Source organism: Pempheris klunzingeri, chromosome 5 (assembly GCF_042242105.1).
Source record: "Pempheris klunzingeri isolate RE-2024b chromosome 5, fPemKlu1.hap1, whole genome shotgun sequence".
NCBI lineage: Eukaryota > Metazoa > Chordata > Actinopteri > Acropomatiformes > Pempheridae > Pempheris > Pempheris klunzingeri.
In genome coordinates this window covers 20,800,511-20,820,579 of record NC_092016.1, presented here as the reverse complement: position 1 = coordinate 20,820,579, position 20,069 = coordinate 20,800,511, and the positions used below count along the sequence as shown (strand labels likewise).

General features: G+C 43.0%; 1 protein-coding gene across 3 annotated transcripts in view; it reads right to left on the bottom strand.

Moving 5' to 3' along the window:
- Positions 1-20,069, bottom strand: part of fgd4a (FYVE, RhoGEF and PH domain containing 4a) — a 49,423-nt gene that overhangs the window by 13,370 nt on the left and 15,984 nt on the right. Inside the window, exon 2 of one of the 3 annotated variants that reach the window (XM_070830563.1) lies at positions 8,047-8,142. In XM_070830563.1, coding sequence (XP_070686664.1) covers positions 8,047-8,142 — 96 coding nt within the window. The remainder of the gene's footprint in view (positions 1-8,046; positions 8,143-20,069) is intronic. The other 2 variants (XM_070830564.1, XM_070830565.1) reach the window with 2 other exon arrangements.

Below are 20,069 nucleotides of genomic sequence, written 5' to 3'. Positions count from 1 at the left end.
GCAAAAACCACAACTACTACGACTACTTTTATCCATAGCTGTTCTGTTTTCACCCATGAAGGTCTGCAGTACACAGACAGAAAAGTCTCGTCCTCCTTTGTTTGCCACTCAGTGATGCTAATATGGGAAGAGGCATTTTCCATCCTCGAAGTATAAATCATTAGCCAGTAGTAATTAATAGACTCAATAATAAGACTGCAAAAATAAATCAAGCAACACCACTTTTAGTACAAGCATATAAGTACAAAAGAAGTGGATGTAGCCTCTGAGTCTGAAAAGTGGCGCCAATGCAGAAGTGCCTTAAATCTGTAATCTTTCTAATGGCCAGCAGGTGGGCGAGTCTGTTGCTCGCAAAAGGAAGTCTGAATGATTAGAAATCTATGAGAAAATTACCCTCTGTACCTCAGTAAACATTTTCCTAACACATTTATGGTCTCAATCTTTAGTTTCAAGTCTTCTTCTACACAGCATAATGTTCATTTAGTAAATTTCGGTTCCATTTAGAGTAAAGTAGACCAGAAAGCAGGGTATGTTTTAAGTCCGATTGGTTAGTCACAACGTAGGCTTTGTGAAATGTCTGGCTCCAAAAAACCAAGATGGCGACTTCCATAAAGCCAAACTTGAGGCTTCAAAACGACAGTCCACAAACCACTGGGTGACGCCACAGTGGCCACGTCTACCTTTTATATTCAACAGTCTATGGGCTGTACTTGAGCTAACGTCAGCATGCTAACATGCTCACAGCGAGTGAGTAGATGTTGAGCAGGTAATAAGTAGGAGGTTCACCAAGTTAGCATGCTAACATTTGCTAATTAGTACTAATGCCAAACATTACTTAGGCTCAGCCTCTCACATGCGCTGCCTTTCTATGTGATAGATGCAATGTTTCTTATGTGATGGTGAATTTGTGGTTTTGGGCTTTTGGACTTTTGGACGGCTATTTGAATATGTCAGTTTGTGCTTTAGAAAAAGTAAAGACAGAGGTATTTTCCACAATTTTCTTACAGTTCCAAGGCAAAATGATTAGGCACTTAATTGAGAAAAAAAACGGTAGACTTATTTATGATGAAAATAATTGCTGATGGCAGCCCTACAGTCTGTGAACAACTGGTAGTGAAAAACATGTTCACTACATGTGACGAGATGCAGTTTGTTTACCAAACTTTTGTTGCTATAAGCAAAAATGGTGCTTGGGCCCCATTGCCTATTTATTTTCCCTACAGTGATCTTTATTTAACCAATGATAAAACAGAGAGAGAAAAAAACAAACAAACCACAGAATCATATAGTCACAGTTTCTATTTTTATAGCCTGACCGTAATTAAAGACAACAGCTCTAGCAACTGTCTGACTGGAAACGGTCCCACGCTGTGTTTGGGAGAGCAGACTTTCTAAACATGGGCCTGAAATTACCAATCAATTCTGAAAGCGGCCTCAGGAATTTCTCTTGATTATGTGCTTGGCTTCCCCTCGTGGCCACATTAAGAAATCATAAGAAAAGCAACAAGTTATGCACTATATTATATATGTAAAATTAAGTCTCTGCCTCCAGATTGTACTCCACATATGGCTTTTACCCTAGAAGATTGCAGGGGGTCCACTCTCCACAGCCTGCCTCTGTCTCCTAGGGTTGTTATTAACTGTGTCAAACACCAGTCCCTCGGCTGTAAATCACCTCTGTGCTGCAGGCTTTCACTTCAACCCAAGCAAGTGGTGCGGATCTTTTAAGTGTTACTGTTCAAGATAAGACAAAAACAGAAATGTAAACAGAGATACAAGTACATAGATCTAGGTATGCAAACATAGTTGGCTTGGACCTGTATACCAATTCTTCTGTTAATTGCATGGAAACGGATTTCAAGTAAGGATCAGCTATCTTTAAGCTCTTATCTGAACCATTAGGGCAGTGACACACAACCAGTTGTTACAGTAAAAATAGGATAAACTCTACTTCCTTTCTCAGAGCCGGAGTGCTTGGCAGGAACTGCTGCTCCTGGTAACACACACATTCTGGCATCTTCTCATTAAAGCTGGCTTGGCACAAGTGACAGACCGCCGCGTACAGTAAATTAGTAGCAGCCAGCCACCACCCTGCAGAGACACTTTGATTCTCCTCCTCCATCTGTGTGACGGGAAAGGAGCCCTCCTGTCTGGATCTGAGACTTGTTGATGTGGATGATATAAACAAAAGATGAGCTTGTGTCTGACAGGTACTTCATGTCGACTGCATACTGTAGTATATGTGTACTTTACACTACATTTGCATAGAAACCGAAACACTGTTGGAGAGCTGCTGCAATCTAGGAAGTCAGAGGTAGACTCAACCTTTGCCTCCGTCCTTGTTAGAGGATGTTGAGATATGCTGCCATGGCAACAAGCCCTTTACCTTCTGAAGATACAAAATGTATTTCACAACTGAGTGGACTGAGCCTGAAGGCATCTGCTTCAAACTAAATAAATCCAAAAGTGCACGGTGAGTAAGGGAAAAGAAAAAATCCTCTGGTAAAGGTCAGGTGTCATTCGTGCTGTAGATGAAAAAGAACTACTTGTGCAAAATGCTGGTTTCCAGAGAACCCAGTGTCTTTTGAGTTCACAAATATCCTCTAGAGTTATCTGAGGATCCACTTTCTTGTTCAAAGAGAATGACTAGAGAGAATCTACTTCCTGTGGCTTACCTGACTGTGCTATATGTGTGTGTGTGTGTTTGTGTGGTCAATGTTGTGTTGGAAGTATAACATTAAAAGACCTCCAACCACAACCCCCCAGCTCTGCCACTGCAGTAGAAGAAACAGTTTACTGCAAGCCAGCAAAGGAGGCTAAAGGAATGTTTCACTCCGACACAAATATCTTTCTCTGCAACAAAAAAACAAACTGTGTCCGAAAATAGTGAATCATCCCAACTTGTGCCAATAAATAGTTAAGCTCCATGAACAACAAGGTTTTGGTCAACAACAACACTTTGGTCATAAGCAAAATAAATGTTGGACGTATTGCCATGAAATTTTGTTTGTACAATCATGGTCCTCAGGGGATGAATCCTAATAATCTTTAGATCCCAGTTACCACGTCTATTGTATGACAATTAGGCTAACTATTCATCTGATTTAGAGAGTTCAGCCATTTGAGGTAACAAATGAAGGATCTGTGTGTATTAATAATAAAAAAAAACATCACCCCAGTACCTGGAAGGCAAGACCTTATGGCTATATACACTTGCAGCTAGACTATCTGTAACAATCTCAACAAGACTAAAAGTCTACAGTCATGCTCCAGCATAAATGCTAACATCAGCATGCTAATATACTCACAGTGACGATGCTAACATGCTAATGTATAATGTTTTCATCTTCTGGGAACTATGGAAATCTGACAATCAATCTGTACAATATTTGTTAAGATGTTTCATCACAAACAAAAAAATGTTAGCATTATGGTGGCGCTAGAGGAGGTGTCAGGGGATTGGAAAAACCCATTTATCCTATTGGGACTGAATGAAAATGTTAAGACAATCCAGCCAGCAGCAGTAGCCAGTAGCGTGGCTGAAAATGGACTTGATGACCTTTTCAACCATGCCTTTAAAAACACCTTGAGACCAAAGCCTGCAGCAAAGTCTGAGACACTTTCTTGCCCTTTAAGAACAGAAACAAACTGCAGTCCTCGTGGCTTTGCAGGTGGGCAGCTGTGCCAGTCAGTTAATCTCCACTCAGCCTCTCAGTCAAACGCTATTAAGTGAACGTTTGGGACATTTCTACCTAGTGCTCATGACATCATCACCTCCCTGATGAGTTGTTGTCACCTGACCTGTCTTGTACGTGCCCCTTGCCTCACTCTTTCTGTATCTCCTGCCAAAATGTGTGCCTGACATTTCATTATGAGAGCTCCAGGTGAGAAAAAAACAAAAGGCACACCTGTGTGTATGGTGCAGTGCGTCCCGCCCTGCCAGCAGCTCAGGACACCAGGCAAGGGAGTGTCTGCCTCGAAACTACAGCTTTGTCTTCATGTCTCGTGGCCCCATTATGCGCCACATTCACATCACAAGGAATGTCTGAGAGGACTTTTTTTTTTTACCAATTCTGCTTCTTCTTCTTCTTCATAATAAGGATCATGTGGATGGCTTCTACACAGTTACGGCCACGTTAGAGGAAGATGAATGGAAGAAATCTGAGTGTGTTGAAGTTAACAGCCATGTCCAGATTACACACAAAAATCTTCACATATACAGTTTCAGCTGGCCATAAATCAGCTTGCAACTCTTCCATCATGGCTGACATACAAAAGGGTATAAATTATGGAGTACAATAATCTGTCTGAGCCTGTTTACATATGTAGGCTATTTATTCTATTAAAGGCTCAGTCAGTCTTAGAGAGTAAACATTGCGACACTGTCACGTTCTCAGAAATTGACAGAAATGTGACCGTGTGGTGTGCTGCAGATGATCTAAAATCAAAGATTAAAGTACAAAGAGTGAGAGAGGATCACACTCAGGAGAGACAAACCAACAAGAACTGATCAGAGAGAGGAGAAACATAATATTCTGCTCAGTGAAAAATCCCTGTGAATGAACTCACCCAGTGCCTGAGACAGACAGGACAACAAATGTAGAGTGTATCCTCAGTCAGGGGTAGTGATGCGAGTGTGAGAGTGTGTGTGTGTGTGTCCCAGAAGAGCACTAAGTTTAGGGTGGCCATGCGATCTTCCCAGGCAGAGCTGCCGTTGAGTGACTCAGCTCAGCCAGGAGAGTCACAGAGCAGCAAGACTCCTCCTTCACTCTCACTCCAACACACACACACACACACACACCCTATTGAAGTGGCTTTTTAAAAAGTACAGAGGCACACAAACTGACACACACGCACACAAGTGCACACACACACACACACACACACACACACACACACACACACACACACACACACACACACACACACATATCCAGAGGTTCTCAACAGGATCTGCGCCTTCAGACCTGAAAACTGCACGAACAAGATTTCTCTCTCGAAAGTTAGCATGCAGAAATGAGCAGTACTAAATCAAACTGTGACATTCAGCAGTAAGTGCACATACGATATAATGAAACTTCCTCTCACTGGTTGATCTCATTTGTTTTCATCTGATCATAACTGCCATAATTGCCTCCTAATGCCGAGAATGCTGTTGTGAAACAGGACCACTAGTAGAGGACAGACCAGCCAGTGTAACAGCCACAGCACAGCACACAGCCTGCTATCAGTCAGTTAGTCTGATCAATGATTAACAAACAGCACTGGAGCAGCCTGGAGCGCCGCGCACCACTTCCCTCATTTGCCTGCTAAAACCTAAATGAAGCCCAAAGTCTCTAATGTATTATTTCAAACCACCATCCCATCAAACTCTCCTCCTCTGGCATATTTCTTTTTCAAATATTTAGTACATAAAAAAGGGAAAACCAAGAAGTAGAAGAAGAAGAAAAAAACAGTAAACACTGAGCGAGAGGAGGAAAAGAAAAAAAAATGGTAAGAAGTGAAATCTGTATGAAAATAAAACAAAGATCCTTGGAACAAGCTAAATATTACCAGGAACGAGATGTACCTTTTGCAGAAGTCAGCACAGGGAACTGCAACGCAAGCCTCTCCATGTTCTCTATCTGTCCTGTGTGCAGAGCTGCTCAGAGGTGTTTGCTGATTTCAACTTTGAGCAATCACATGATAAAAAAAAAAAAAAAACACTAACTCAGGAAGGCCTTATTAAAACCACACAACAGCTATCATATGACATCAATAATTCTTGACATCTTGCTATCTATAGATATATGGGCGGTATGCGTTTTCTTGCACATACACATTCACACACACAGTACGCTCTTTGTCAAACACCTGCATGCTCGCTGACATGCGTTAAGTGCCAGCAGAGCAGGATTAGAAGGAATGAAGGAAGGAATATTTTTCTCTTCACGTGAACCAGTTTGACGAGACGAACTTCCATTCACTAAATTCCCTCTAAAATACCTGCACATACAGATACATGAGGCAAACACGTATGTTTTATATGCTGAAGATTCGTCTTCCCACAGTGAAACTCATGACCCAAAACTGCACTCGCATGCTCACATCTCAGTGCTGCACTCTCATGCTTCCATTCACTGACTATTACACAGGAAATCCAGGAAATTTGTTCACAGACTCCTGGGTTCTATGTACCCCACATATACATGCCACTGGTATAATTATCTAACTATCTAATTAATAATCTAATAATTTTTTTGATATTTGATGCTGAACTGTTCTGGTTCTGTTGTTAAATTTCACCACTGACCAACTGCTTAGTTTCACTTATTTTAGTGGGACTTCAGATAAATCTATTTAATACAAAAGCACTGATAATTTTTTACTTATTTCCCTTTCCTCCCTCCATTCTGCTATAACGGTGTCTGAATTTTTCATCGTGAACATGCACACAAATGCCTAAATGCAGACATGGCAAAAGAAGGCAGGTTTCTCCCACAGTGCTAACCTGGTTCACGCTCCTCCATTAAGAAAACCTGATTTCTTATTTCCTCTGAGTTTAAGAAATGACTTTACAGCCAAAATCGGCTACTTAAGTGCATGTGGACACAGTATATGCTTTGATGATGTGGATTCATCCTGCAATATTTCTATTTTTCTACTTATCAGCTGTCAAATACAGAAAAATAGGTTTCTTACTGATACTGTAAAAGTGGGAAAAATACTTTGAGAGGTGCATGAAAGACAAACATAAAAACAGTGACATTTACTGCTGCTTCTCACATTACTTACACACACACACACACACACACACACACACACAAAACCCAGTTTCTAGGCATTTCTGGTGCCCTACATCACTCAATGAGATTAGAGAGTGTGTAGTTGCAGTACGTCTGGCTCTACCCGGTACACGAAGCATTCATTGTGTCCATCACACTGGCTCAGACAGTGTGTGTGTGTGTGTGCGTGCGCGCGTGTGTGTGTGGTGACAGATAACCATTACCACCCGGCATGGGGGATTAGCTGTTTCTGTTCAACTACCCAGACTTTCTTCAGATTAACTGTACCTCATCCCCTAATCCAAGGGCCAGCGTGAGATTACAACCCCAGTCTGATCTGAACCAGGAGGCAAGGGGGGACAAAAGAAAAAAGAAAAGGATGGAGAGTGGGGAGGTGAAAGAGATGGGGAAAATGGGAGGTGGAGACTGGACTGGACATAGTGGCATTATTTTGCAGGGTTTTGCAGACAATGACTTAAAGGCAAAAGTTGAGGAGACATCTCCAACAACGCTGAGGAAAAACACGATGAAACAGACAGGAAGGAAGAGTGAGGGTACGATGAAAATGCACGAGCAGAGAAAATGAAAAAGCCAGGTGGAGGAGGAGTGAAAGAACAGGAGGATCTACAGGAGAGAACGCAGTGCACATGAAGAGGAGAGAAAATGAGAAAAGGGAAAAAATAGGTAGACACTGGGGGCAGGAGGAAAGCACCCATTCATCACACAGATGCTGACTGTGAGCTACACACACACGCACGTATGCACGCAAAGTTTTAAAAATAGAGCAGAGAGCAGCAGCTTTTTTCACATCCTTGCATAGCAGTGAGCTGCAGGGAGGAGTCTTCATACTGCGCTTCACAGCTTTATCCTGCATCCGCTCTCTGCCCATCAGTCTTAAGGTTCACTTCACCACAGCCGGTTTGCTTAAAAGAAGCCGAGGATCTTGCTAGATTTGGTCAAAATCAGGAGCGGCTCAAAGGCTTGAAACTCTCTGCGTGGCGTTGATATCAAATGCAAATACGTGCAGCCCTCCTGCTGTGAATCAGAGGTGATGACTGACAAGTAACCAAGCTTTGCATCTTAATTTGTGGCAGCGTTACCTCTCACGCAACAAAAAATGAGAATCAAGAAGATGTGAAAAAAATAGTTTATAAAAAAGATGTCAACACCAGCACAAATACAGATACAGGCAGGAAACAAACCTCCTTCTGTGACAAAATCATCTAAAAAAGACTCATTCTTATGAGCGTAGCAGAAAAGTGGCTGTAGGGTGAGTTAGGACGACGGTTCCTACCTCTGGAGTGCTCGATTTTCAGCGCCACGCAGGCCTCCTCATCGGCGCTCTTTGACTGGAAACAGCCAGCTTTGTCTTTCTTCTCTGCAATAGAACAGAACACACATTTCACTATGAAGAGAAGCCGACACACTTGTTGGTGAGCACAAACAAAGTAGGAGAAAAGAAGGACATTTAATGATCTGAGGCAGGAGCTTCAAACTAGTTCTAACAAACCCCATGTTGTATTTAAGAGGCGCACAAACCGGGTTGTACAAATGGAGGTGATGAAAATAAGGAAAGTAAAAGGCAGGAGGAAGCATGGCATACTATCTTTTTTTTATTTTCCATATTTTCAGGCTCTCTGGGCCAAAAGGTGGCTGAGACACTGAGCTGGACGTGCATGGGACTGGAGAACTGGGGCGCTCTTCTTGTCGCTGCATTCATCAAGATCAGTAGTAGACTTGTGTTTGTTTTTAGAATGAAAAGGAATATACCACCCCTTGGAGATAAGAGACCCTAATTAGTCTGTCTGTGATATGTGGGGCATCGTCTGTGGGGAGAGTCAACACTCTTTCAACACAGACGTTTAATATGCACATAAAAGATTAAAGAGAAAATAGCAGCGGTCATAAAAACAATGATGGGCTCACATGAGTATTACTATGCCCCCCCTTAACACACACACACACACACACACACACTCATATATAACTCAGAATTAAACAGACCCCCACACACACAAACCTATGCTCAGTCTGATCTACTATGAAGCATCACAGCTGCTGGATGATCAGTGTGGTTGTTGCAATGCAGGAACATGTGAAAGTGACACACAGAACAATATAGCAGCTGTACGACAGAGCAAATGAATGTTGAGCTGACTGCGTTCAGCTTTTTTTCACTCAATGCGATGGCAATGGCGTCGCCATGACGATGACCCTGACACAAGACCAATCACAGCAGCGAGAAAGCAGTTTTATTGTCTTTTATCCTCATTTACCCTGAAGCTTTTCTAGCTTGATTTTTCATGTTCGTAGCAAATTTGGTGCAAATATTCCTGGTCCCAAGAGGATGAATCTCAAAGGCTTTGGTGACCCCCTGACAAGCACCTCAAAGGTTTTTAAAATTTAACGGATGTGTTTTTCATGGTTCCCAGATGATGAATCCTGATGCCTTTGATTTTCTTTTTCATTTGTTATTCAAAGTGAAATATAGTAGTGAAACTACTGGTACTACAAACATCCATGTTTTCCTCAAGATTAACTCAACTTTTCACTCTGGAAAGTACATCCTCACAGAGCCACTATCATGTGTGTAGACTCATTCCAGACTAATTCTATGAGCTTACTCACACTCGTTTTGGTCATTAAATTCACGTTTTAGTTGTACAAATAGCATATAAATACATCACTTGTCATTATTGCCACTAATGCACCAGACAAAGCATTTAGCACATCAGTTAGGATATATCAGCACATCAGTGCTGAGCTCAGGCCGACATAATGGAGTGTGGATAATGCCACGTAAAGGAAAAGTGGACGAACTCAGCGTGGGGCCATGCAAACTGTCGAGACGAGGTACTTGACTTGGTGTATGTGTGTGTGTGTGTGTGTGTGTGTGAGTGTGTTTGCGCATGCATGTGTATGTGAAGGGGGGTATAATATCCTGGCTCAGGGATTAAAGGAGGGCTTTCTCCACCCACCATCTGGACTCCTCATGACAGGCCTGCCTGCTGTTCACACACAGACACACACACACACACACACACACACACACACACACACCTAAACTTTACAGTTCACATATGTGTGTGTGTCTACAGTTCTATAGTACATAAGTTGAAACTCAATCTGTTATATAAGTTCCCTATTCAGAATGAAACACATGTAAGCAGCTTATCAGAAGCATTACGTAAATATGACACCCTTCTAACAACAACCCACTAACTCAAACTGTGACCCCCTTTCCAGCAGACTTTCAGCCATGTGACCAGACTCATCGTACTCCTATTGTTTCCTGAAGTGGGGAGATGTGTTACGATGTCAGCGGTGAAAACACAAACATACACTCAAAAGCATGCCACACACTCTGCCAGAACATAAGTGACAACATCCAAGAAGAACATAAAGGTCAAATTAATGGGTGTCTGAGAGGTGGGTGTGGGGGAAACGTCACTGATGATGTATGGTGGGGAGAGTCCACTAATTCATTTACTGAGCTGACCCTAAACTTCCTCTTCCTGCCTGCAAACTTCCTGTTTTGTTTTTCATATTCAATCATCTAGAAGTCTCTCAAGACAGTCTGCGGGAAATCACGTGCATATAATTGAGCACACACTGGACACAGCAGGACCCGTAACCCAAGTCACACTTCACTTAACAAGCAGAATACTGAGAATGAAATGAGTTGCATCCTGTGTCCAAACAAAATCACTAATCTAATTGAGGAACTGAGAAAGCGGGGTCGATTTTCCTCATTGATGTGCTTTTTACCAGCTTACTGTCACTTACAGTAAACACAAGCTGCACAGGTCAAAGTAAATGTAAATGCACTTCTGTCATGTCATGTCAGATACATCTTATATTGAACACAACCTGCCAACTAGAAAACAAATGTGCCTCCTGTATGTCTTTGGGCTTCAGTTTTCTCTACTTAGCATCATGAATTAAACACGCATCAACACAGATGGCAAACTGCATCAAATCCCCCACTGATGGCAGTCAAGGAAAATAAAAATCTAATTAAGCAGCCACATTCATCACAATCCACTCAGCTCCCCAAATTAAAGCATTACATAGGAAAATTAGTGTAACATACGAAAATGGTGGCAGCCCTGCCGCATTCGAATACCACTATACGTTGATGGTTTGTTCTATTTATACAAAGCTGTGATGATAGGGGCTGATTAAAAGCACAGTGGTGACTTCTCCTTGACAGATGAAGGTCAGTTAATGAGCTGTGACATTTATCAAACCCTCAGACTGTGTGCGTTCATGCATATGCAGTATCTCACTATCGAAACGTGCCGTAAACAAACCTATCACTGCACGAGTCAGTCTCTCAGCTGTTGACAGTAGCTCTGTCTCTGTTTACATTTTTACCTGCTCTGTAGCAACAAGCGGATTCTGTCAGACGACACCAAATGAGTTATGACCCGACTCTGACCTTCAGTCAAAACACAAAATGAAATCTCTCCGCTGCCTCTGCTCATGTTCTATCGCCTCACCAACACGTCTGGCTGCTTTGCCGTTCACATCAGGGAATGTGGAAAAGGTTCCATTTAATGTGTTATAGATTATGGATGCTTTGTGTTCAGTAGAACCACATGCCAGCTAGACCAGGCATCAGAGATTACTCTGCAGTGGAAGTGTTCCTGAGACTAAAAGCTGAAGTTAATTGATCCTATTAACAATTGTTACCAATGACACGGCTTATTCATCTGTGCTACAGACCTCCAGAACCTCTTGAAGCACATGATCTGTATCATATTGTCGTTACATTTTTGACTCAGTCTCATATACACCATCCTGCTGCAGTACCTCCACACATAGGTCACCAAATGTGTATCAGTCCACAGCCGGAAATAGTCCCCAACAAATGCCCATTTTACTCATTTGAGTAACGTTTGCTAAAAACTACAGTGCCCAGCTGGTTTAGTAAATTATTTAACATGTATTTATATGTCTGCACTGCTTGTGGGTAGTCTTTGGTCTTTTCATGGGATTTGTAGTGAAAAACAAATTGCGAACAATGCCAGCCTTACCCTTCAACTAAATAGAAAAGGAAAATAATATCAAAAATATATAATACCAAATCAAAGATAAAACTAAAAGCACAATGATTTTCCAAAAATAAGAACAACACTCCCCTCTAAAACATCTAACCTCTCTACGTAGACAAGAAACTTGTTGAACCTGAGTTAGGTTTCTGTCAAAGCACATCATATTATATTCACATATTGAACATGTCACACAGGCTAAGACATAAAACTCACAGCGGCTGCAGCATGAAGTAGAAGTTGTTGCAGTAGTTGCAGTAACTTTATTCCTATGATTCTACATTTTCTGGACACTATGAACATGAAAAATGACCTTACCTTTAATAAAGGCTCAGTTCAATTCACCTTCCACCAAGTCATGATTAATTATCTAAATGGTTTCCCCACAACAAATAAGCTGCATGTTTATGATATTTTTTTAAGGTGACTGCACCCACACCAATGGATCCATTTATCTATCAGCACCTGTGTGTGTGGGTTTCTCTGTTAAAACCAACACTTCATCCACTTCCGTATGATAACTCACCTCAAACCCCTGAACTGAAGCCAAAACAAACTGTATTTTCTTTACGTTTCTGTAGCTGTTTGGCTGTTTAACAAAAGAAAACATCTCTACAGTACCTGAGAACACTCCTCCTCTCCAGTATGGCTGAGTTTTCCCCAACCTGTCAACTACACGATGTTCATCCATCTCAGAATCTCTCGAGAACTCAGTTTTATCGGCATCTATGAGGAAATTACAGTAATTTTTAAGAGCAAAGTCTTCCCGTCTTAATACCTAGTTACCTCATGTCTGTGTTTATCCATCAAACCCTCCTAGAATACCTGCCCTGTCACTGCACAAACCGGTTCCTTTTAAACCAGAGTCACCAGGTGTGGGAGAGAATGGGAGGAAGGGAGGGGGGAGAAGTCGTCCTTCAAGATGTTGATTCACGGTCACTTTTAACCATTTCCATAATAATGTTTTGAGGGTTAGCCAGCACTCAAGGACAAAGTCACCCCAGGGTGGGAGGAGAGAGTGGGAAGACTAGTGAAACCAAAAGAGGGGGCAGAAACACTGTAAATCACTGGTGAGGAAAGGTGGAGGAAGTAGGGAGAAGAGCGGCATGAATGGAGAAGTGAAAGAGATGAAAATTAACCAGCTGTAACAGTTAATATTTAACCATCTGCACTCCTGCCAAATAGTCTAACAACTCATTAGTAAACACATTTTCTACTGTGAGGAACCACGTTATCTTTTCGCCGGTTTTTCAGCTCCGGCGCCAGTGCGGTCTAACTGCATTTTCTCACATGCTAATTGTATTACACAAATCTTGACTGCACAAACCCTCCCAAAGCCCAATTTTAACCTAATCTAAGCCCTGATATACTGCAGCAGAAATGAGTGTTACACAAAAAGATTCTGAAATTAAAAAAAACCTAAAATCACAGGGGGGAATCTGCTCTTCTCATCCAATAATGATGAGAAATAGACGCTATTAAATATAAAAGAAAGATCATTTCTGCCTATAAGAAGAATACAAAGTAACCTCAGCTTCATTTGCATGGCTGCCCTACATTGAGATAACTACCATTCAAATGTAACTCATAAATAATGGAAAGGGGAGAATGTATTAATATGCCAAGTCACACCCCTTTAATCATACTGAGGTTCATGCTGGTGATAATGTGCATGTCTCTGTGTGTGTGCGAGCACATGTCTGAGGTTTTCATGCTTGACACACAAGAGATTGGCTATTGAATGAGACCAGATGCGTCTGTCTCCCTCCTCTCTTGTCCCTCAATAATGGACAATTACCAAAGAGTTATGGTTTTCTGCCACAAACATAATAGAGTGAAAATTAAAAGGCCTTGTAAAGCCTTCGTGCGGTCAAGGCAACCAGATGAGACCCCAGTCTCCAGCTCACGGAACAAACGTGGACATAAGATGTAGTTATCGCTCCGTCTACCAATTCAGGTCTGTGATGAATTATTGTTCAGAGAATAAGCCAATCAGAAAAGTCTTTCTAGCATGTTTATGGGGAGCCATTGCAGTGCTGCAGTCTGGTATTCACTCTTCTTTTAGTTTCATTTCGGTGTCCACTAACTGTTGAGCTCTTTGGCTGTGAAATGCTCCACTATGTTCAAAGTTTCTAACATCGTGGGTGTGCTGTTTGGTGCTGAGCAGCAGCATAAGGACGACGGTGAGTGTGAACCAAATCGGTAAATGCTGCTGAGACAAGCAGTTAAAAGACGCTATAACACCCTGTAGAGCTGAGGGGAACTGTGGAGTTGGTGATAACTCTCTGTTGGTGTGTGACCATGTGTGGCCCCTTTCACGTCACACAATTTTGACCAACAGTTTTAGTTTTAGCCTTGACCTTTCCAATCCTCTAATAATTTTGCTCTCAATTCACGTCCAAATTAAAGCAATAACTTGTAGATATGTATGGTCCCCCTTTTGCTCTTCCACACAGGCTGCTAACTTATACACGTGCCTCATAAAATTCGTACATCCTGTGCCAACGCTGTCCATCTTCTTCCTGGCTCCCAGCATGCTCCCCACACGGGCCCAGCATGTGAAGATAAGCTTTTAGCACGATCTGAGCATGCTCTCTGGCCCATGTCTAATAAGGGCAGGCCAAATGGGCGACTGGGTGTGCTGCGTTCCTGAACCTGAACAGCCCCCCTCCCCTTTAAACACTTCCTGTCTGTACTTCAGGGAATGCATAAAGAAAGAGAGAGAGGCAAAGAAAGGTGGAAGTTTCTAGGTTGTCACTGTAGTGATGACCATCATAGTGAGAAGAATATTCAAATGTGCTCTGGATATCAGATGACAGACACATTAAACTCCATAACTGGTCCATGCAGGTATGAATCCTTGTGGGGAGAAAGAGAGTGAGTATTATAGAGAGAGAGTAATGAGAGTCCCATAATTGAGATCCAACAGCAGTGTAGACATGTGATCACTGGGCACTGAGAAAGGGATCGATTGTTGGAATCAGTGTATGCGATAACATCGACAGGCAACAGTCTCTCTCTCTCCTACTTCCTCCTTTTCACCGTACCTCTTTTCTTCTCTCTACCAGTCAGTTGTCTCCTTTTTTGTCACCCTCTTTCTCCTTCTCCTCTGTCCATCTCCTCCTCCGCCCCTCTGTGACCTGCCTGTCTACCTCGGGAAACAGATCACAGCTGCTGGGCAGGAGCTCCCAAATGTGTCAATCAATATCCTGTCCGCCCAATCACCACGTCTGACTGGGCCCCGGCAGACCAGTCTGTTCACAAATGAACAACAGTGCTCATTCACAGCATGGCCTTTTATGATAAGGCTGAACCAACTGGATCTGAAATGTCTCACAGATCAAGTGCAGATATGCGAAAGTGACCTATAAACAGCATAAAAGACCACTACTCTGTTTTAGTGTATAGAAAGAAGAAAAAAAACAATCAGACTGTGTCTGTAAAAAGCAATAGACAACAGTAAACTCACGCACACCAGCTGCACTCATATTTGTATTTATTCAGTGAAGTTGAACCCTGCAGTGCCACATTTCCTCTGGGTATTTCTGCTTGCAGTCTAGCTATGTTCCTATTCAATGTGCATGCAACCCATTTTTAAGCAAAACATTTACAGAAATAACCACTTTAAGTTTCCATCAGCTCTGCTAAAGTAAATCACTTCCTGGGTTTAAAATATAGCCCCTATTTCCAAAAATAACTCCATGAGAAACTCTCACAAACGGGGGCTAAGTTATTATTACTCATCTGATGCTGGCTACAACTCATGCTGTCTGACGATGAAAACAAAGACTTGGTGATATTCTAATGCTCTGAGCCACAACAGAGGCCTTGTACGCAGGAGCGACGGCACATGACATTTGTGAAAGGTCGTGGTGGACAGATATTTCACATGCTGATTTCAGAAGATTTTACTGTCTGCAATGAAACCACAATAAAAACTTTGAAACTGTGATGTTACAGAACTCAAGTCTCATAACCTTTAGCTAAGCCACTCCCCCACGCAACATTTGTCCAATCATAGCTTGGCGTAGCTTAGGCAAGGCAGCTCTATTAAGCCTTGGATTTCTGCCTGTGTTGGAGCGGTGCACATGGGGCTGTAGTCGGAACAATACTCTGCTGATTTTGGAAAAGCTTGAACAAAGACGCCCCCATCCAAACTCTTAAAGTACAAACGCAAGAGCAAAAGTTTAAGAGACGGATTAAGTAGTATGTTTATCTGCTCTAATGTATGCTGCGTGTCCTGCTGACTGGCTTACTATCAACAGTATGTCAGTGCTATTTCAACTTTAACCTCAGTCTTCTAGCTCAATATCATGTCTTTAGCCTTTCTCCCTTTAAAGGATTCTAGCTTTAAAATGAGTCAGCTTGCAACATTAAAGAGTCAGTTGGACATTGTTTCGGAAATTACTATTAATTTTGAGTGACGAATCTGTTATCATTATAAACTGCAAATATAATATTCCAGATAGATTCTTCATTTCGACGTGTCTTAAAATGTTTATCTCCTTCTATTGATTCCAGCACACAGAGGGAACAGTAAGCAACAGAGATTCAATGCTAAACAGATTGGACTCAATGCATTATGGATGAAGTAAATAGATGTCGAATATAATGCCAATCAAACAGCGTGGGTAAAAACTTGTGGCTCAAACAGGATCATTGTGCTCAGTATGAATGAGAGCCTCTGACTGGAGGCACTGGTGCCCATATTCTCAGCGCGGAGCTGGAATGCACAGAAAACCCTGCAGTCCTGAAAGCAGGCCTGCAGGCGAGCCTGAAGCCAAGGCTGGAGCACTAATGAGGCAGAAAGAGAAAGAGGGACACTAACATCTAACTCAACACAAACTTCCTCTTTAACCAATCATGCTGAAATTATATCCTCTCTTCCTCATTTTTGCCACCATGTTTGTACAAAATCTTGTCTCAAGCGAGATCTGCACACGCCATATTTAAACCAATAGTGCACATAAATCGAGTCATCTGCTTGTCTGCATTCACACGCACACACACAGACACACACACACAGACACACACACAGACACACACACAGACACACGTCCTGGTGGAGTAAAGTGTCAAACAGTATCAGCATTTCTTGTCTGGGTCATAGGAGGCTCAGCAGAAAGACAAACCACTGTACACCAGGAGAGGACAGAATGACAAGACGATCGGCTGCCTCTAACCAAACCAGTGGTGCCTGTGCAGGGCAATGACACAGCATTTCTACCTCAGCATTTAGAGAAAGAAGAGAGGGAGAAATAAACTAAATTATCCAAGAGGTAAAAGGGAGAGAAAGGAAGCAGGGAAGGTGAGGAGTGAGGAGGATGAATCCCACGATGACGAAGCTGCAGCTGCTGACAGCATGTCAGAGTCAGATACAGGGCACTTGTGTTCACACCTATGATGCATACAGACACACTCACACACACAGATACCTGCTGAAGAAAATGCAAGAAGAAGCCATAATGTGAGGATGTGAGGCTCCTTAGAAGCAGACTGTAGTGTTTGTGTCCTTGTGTGCACAGGAGAAATCACTGTGACGAGGCTCTTAGCACGCCTTCCTCCCTTTAGCTTCTCTTTAGAAACAACGTCTCTAATCCCATTTTTGGTTACATCACGTATCTGGCCCCCGCTGCCTTTATGACAAGTTCCCTTCCCCCTGAGCATGGTCACTGCAAGCTCACACGCAGCTTCTGTTTCTCAGTTATTCATCACATTTCTACTTCATTTAACATCATAAGGTAGAAGATGACGGGGGGTAGAGCAGTGATGAAGAGGGTGTATTTTAAGGCATCAAACCAACAAATCTGCATATGTGTTTGCCCAATAATCCACCAGAACGTCCGCCAGAGTCTTTTTATTTAAACATCTTACAGCGATCCAGGCCCACTGGCTCCCATATAGGGACTTGATTAATTAATGTCTGAAAGGCTGATTTTCTCTAATGAAAGCTGTTAATGTGCCAGATAGACAACCCCCAGTACTCCAACTTTAACAGAGACTGCAAGTCCCTTAAAATCCACCTTACTGATTTATATTTGAGCCACAGAGGCCTCTCCGTTTGTGAATCAGAAGCTCCTAACCTCCCTTGGTTTCCACCTGAGCTCTTGGATTTGTTGCAGGGACTTCATTGATCCCGGAGGATCCCCCTCGGTGGGATCACACACACAGACCTAGTGAGGGCCGCCTCTATCGCAGCACAAATAGCAGGATCTGATAACACTGCTGCCACTGCATGCCTTTATGGGATGCTAGGCTTAGAGAGTGGAGGGAGCACTACAGAAAACATATTGCTGCAGATAGAGTTAATGGTTTCAGCTGCAGAGATAGCTAGCCAAATGAGTTAGAGTGAGTGCACACAGCAGGGAGATGGCGTGGAGAGATTTAGCCCAAAGAGAAAAAAACAGCACAGGGCATATTTCCTCTTTTAATTTTCCGATAATAAAAAAGTCATTATGCAGCAATTTGTTGTTTTATAACTAATATTTACAAAGCCATTTTCCTGTGTAGATGTTCAGGATAAAGTGCTGCCACTACAAGCAGTATCATCAAGAGATTGTATTACAGCTTTAATGACAAGGTGACCTGAAATCATAGTTTTCCTTGCAGTCGGTCGAGGACCAGCAAACCACATTATACGCACACACGCACATGGGCATAAAAGCATCCATACACACACACACACACACACACACACACACACAAGAACACAGACTTGCATAGTTTCCCACAGCTCACTGTGGACAGCTGAGGCCGATTACGCCAATCATGGCAAACAGAGTTAACTGAAATCAGCAGCAGTACCCTCTACGTGCACAAGCGTGTGTGTGTGTGTGTGTGTGTGAGATCTGTAGTGCATATCTTGAGACAGCCTGCAGCTGAGAGGCTCAGTGAACAACGCCTTAAAGAAAATTAATAGTCCCCTCCAGCCAATATAGCTCCCACTGCTGAGGGTACCCACAGCTCCCACACACACACACACACACACACACACACACACACACACACACACAAGCACACACACACACACACACACACACACACACAACCACCACTGTCACACTCAGCTACAGCACCCGCCAGAAGAACATCCTGTGGTGAGATCCCCTTTGTTAACCATCACCCTCAGCAGGCGACGTGTGTGTGTGTCTGTCTGTGTGTGTGTGTTGAGAATAGCAAACAGCGTTTTAGTGTCTCTGTGGTCGCGAACCACCCACATTTTGTATACATTCTCTGTTAACCCAACACCCCACGGCTGCATTGTGCACTCGATGGATACAGCGTCTGGTCCTGGTGGGTAAACCGGTCTAAAAAGACAGAGAAGCACTAACCTGACTGGAGGTTGTGTCCTGCAAGAGCAGCGAGGTGGAGTCCAGTGAAGAAATTAAAATCCACCGCTAGGCTGAAGTGAAAAGACCTCTCCCTCCCCTCTCTCTGCGCTCTGTCGCTTGCACTGGCAGGTTCAGGCTCGTGTTAAACTGCTGCCTCGCTGCATTGGTTGCATCCTCCCTTCCCTCTCTCTCTCTCTCTCTCTCTCTCACACTCTCTCACACACACTCGCATGCTCAGTGACAGACTGACTCGCCCTTTCACCCAGCCTCCCGTCTTGCCTTCTCTGATGCTTTTTGACTCTTTTTACCCCTCATTCCTCTCTATAGCGAGTAAAGATAATCACATTCCAGCGGAGATGGGGCATATGGTGGTGGTGGGGGGGGGGGACACGACACTCAGCCCCCCGAGTAAAGCCCCCTCTGTGTGTGGGTGTGCGTCGCATGGACAATCAGTCCCATTGTGTTGGGTGAGGGGTGGGTCGGTGTGAGGGGAAGAAGCCAATGGCTGGACTCATCTGGTGTCCCTGCTGCTGCTGGTGGCTATAGCAGATATACGTGCTGAGTGTGACATAAAACAACCCCCTCCAGGAAGAGGGAGGAGGGGGGTGACATGAGGAAGGAATGGCATCTGGAGAGAGCGATGACGAGGATTTGATCTGTGTGTCATGAAGTAGGAGCTTAAGGTAAAGGTTTAGAGAATCTCAGTTATCATTTGCGCTCTCTGGTATGTGCTTTGAACTCCTCTCTTCCAGGGTTCACTCTGAGTAGCACAACGTAGGTTGGAGGCAGTGGGAGAAATGGAAAATAAAGGCAACCCACTCTTTTCCCATGACTACCCAATCAGTGGGTACACATTGCCAGGAGGAAGTAGACAGAGAAATACTTATGAAAACAACAAAACAATTGTATATTCTTTAAAT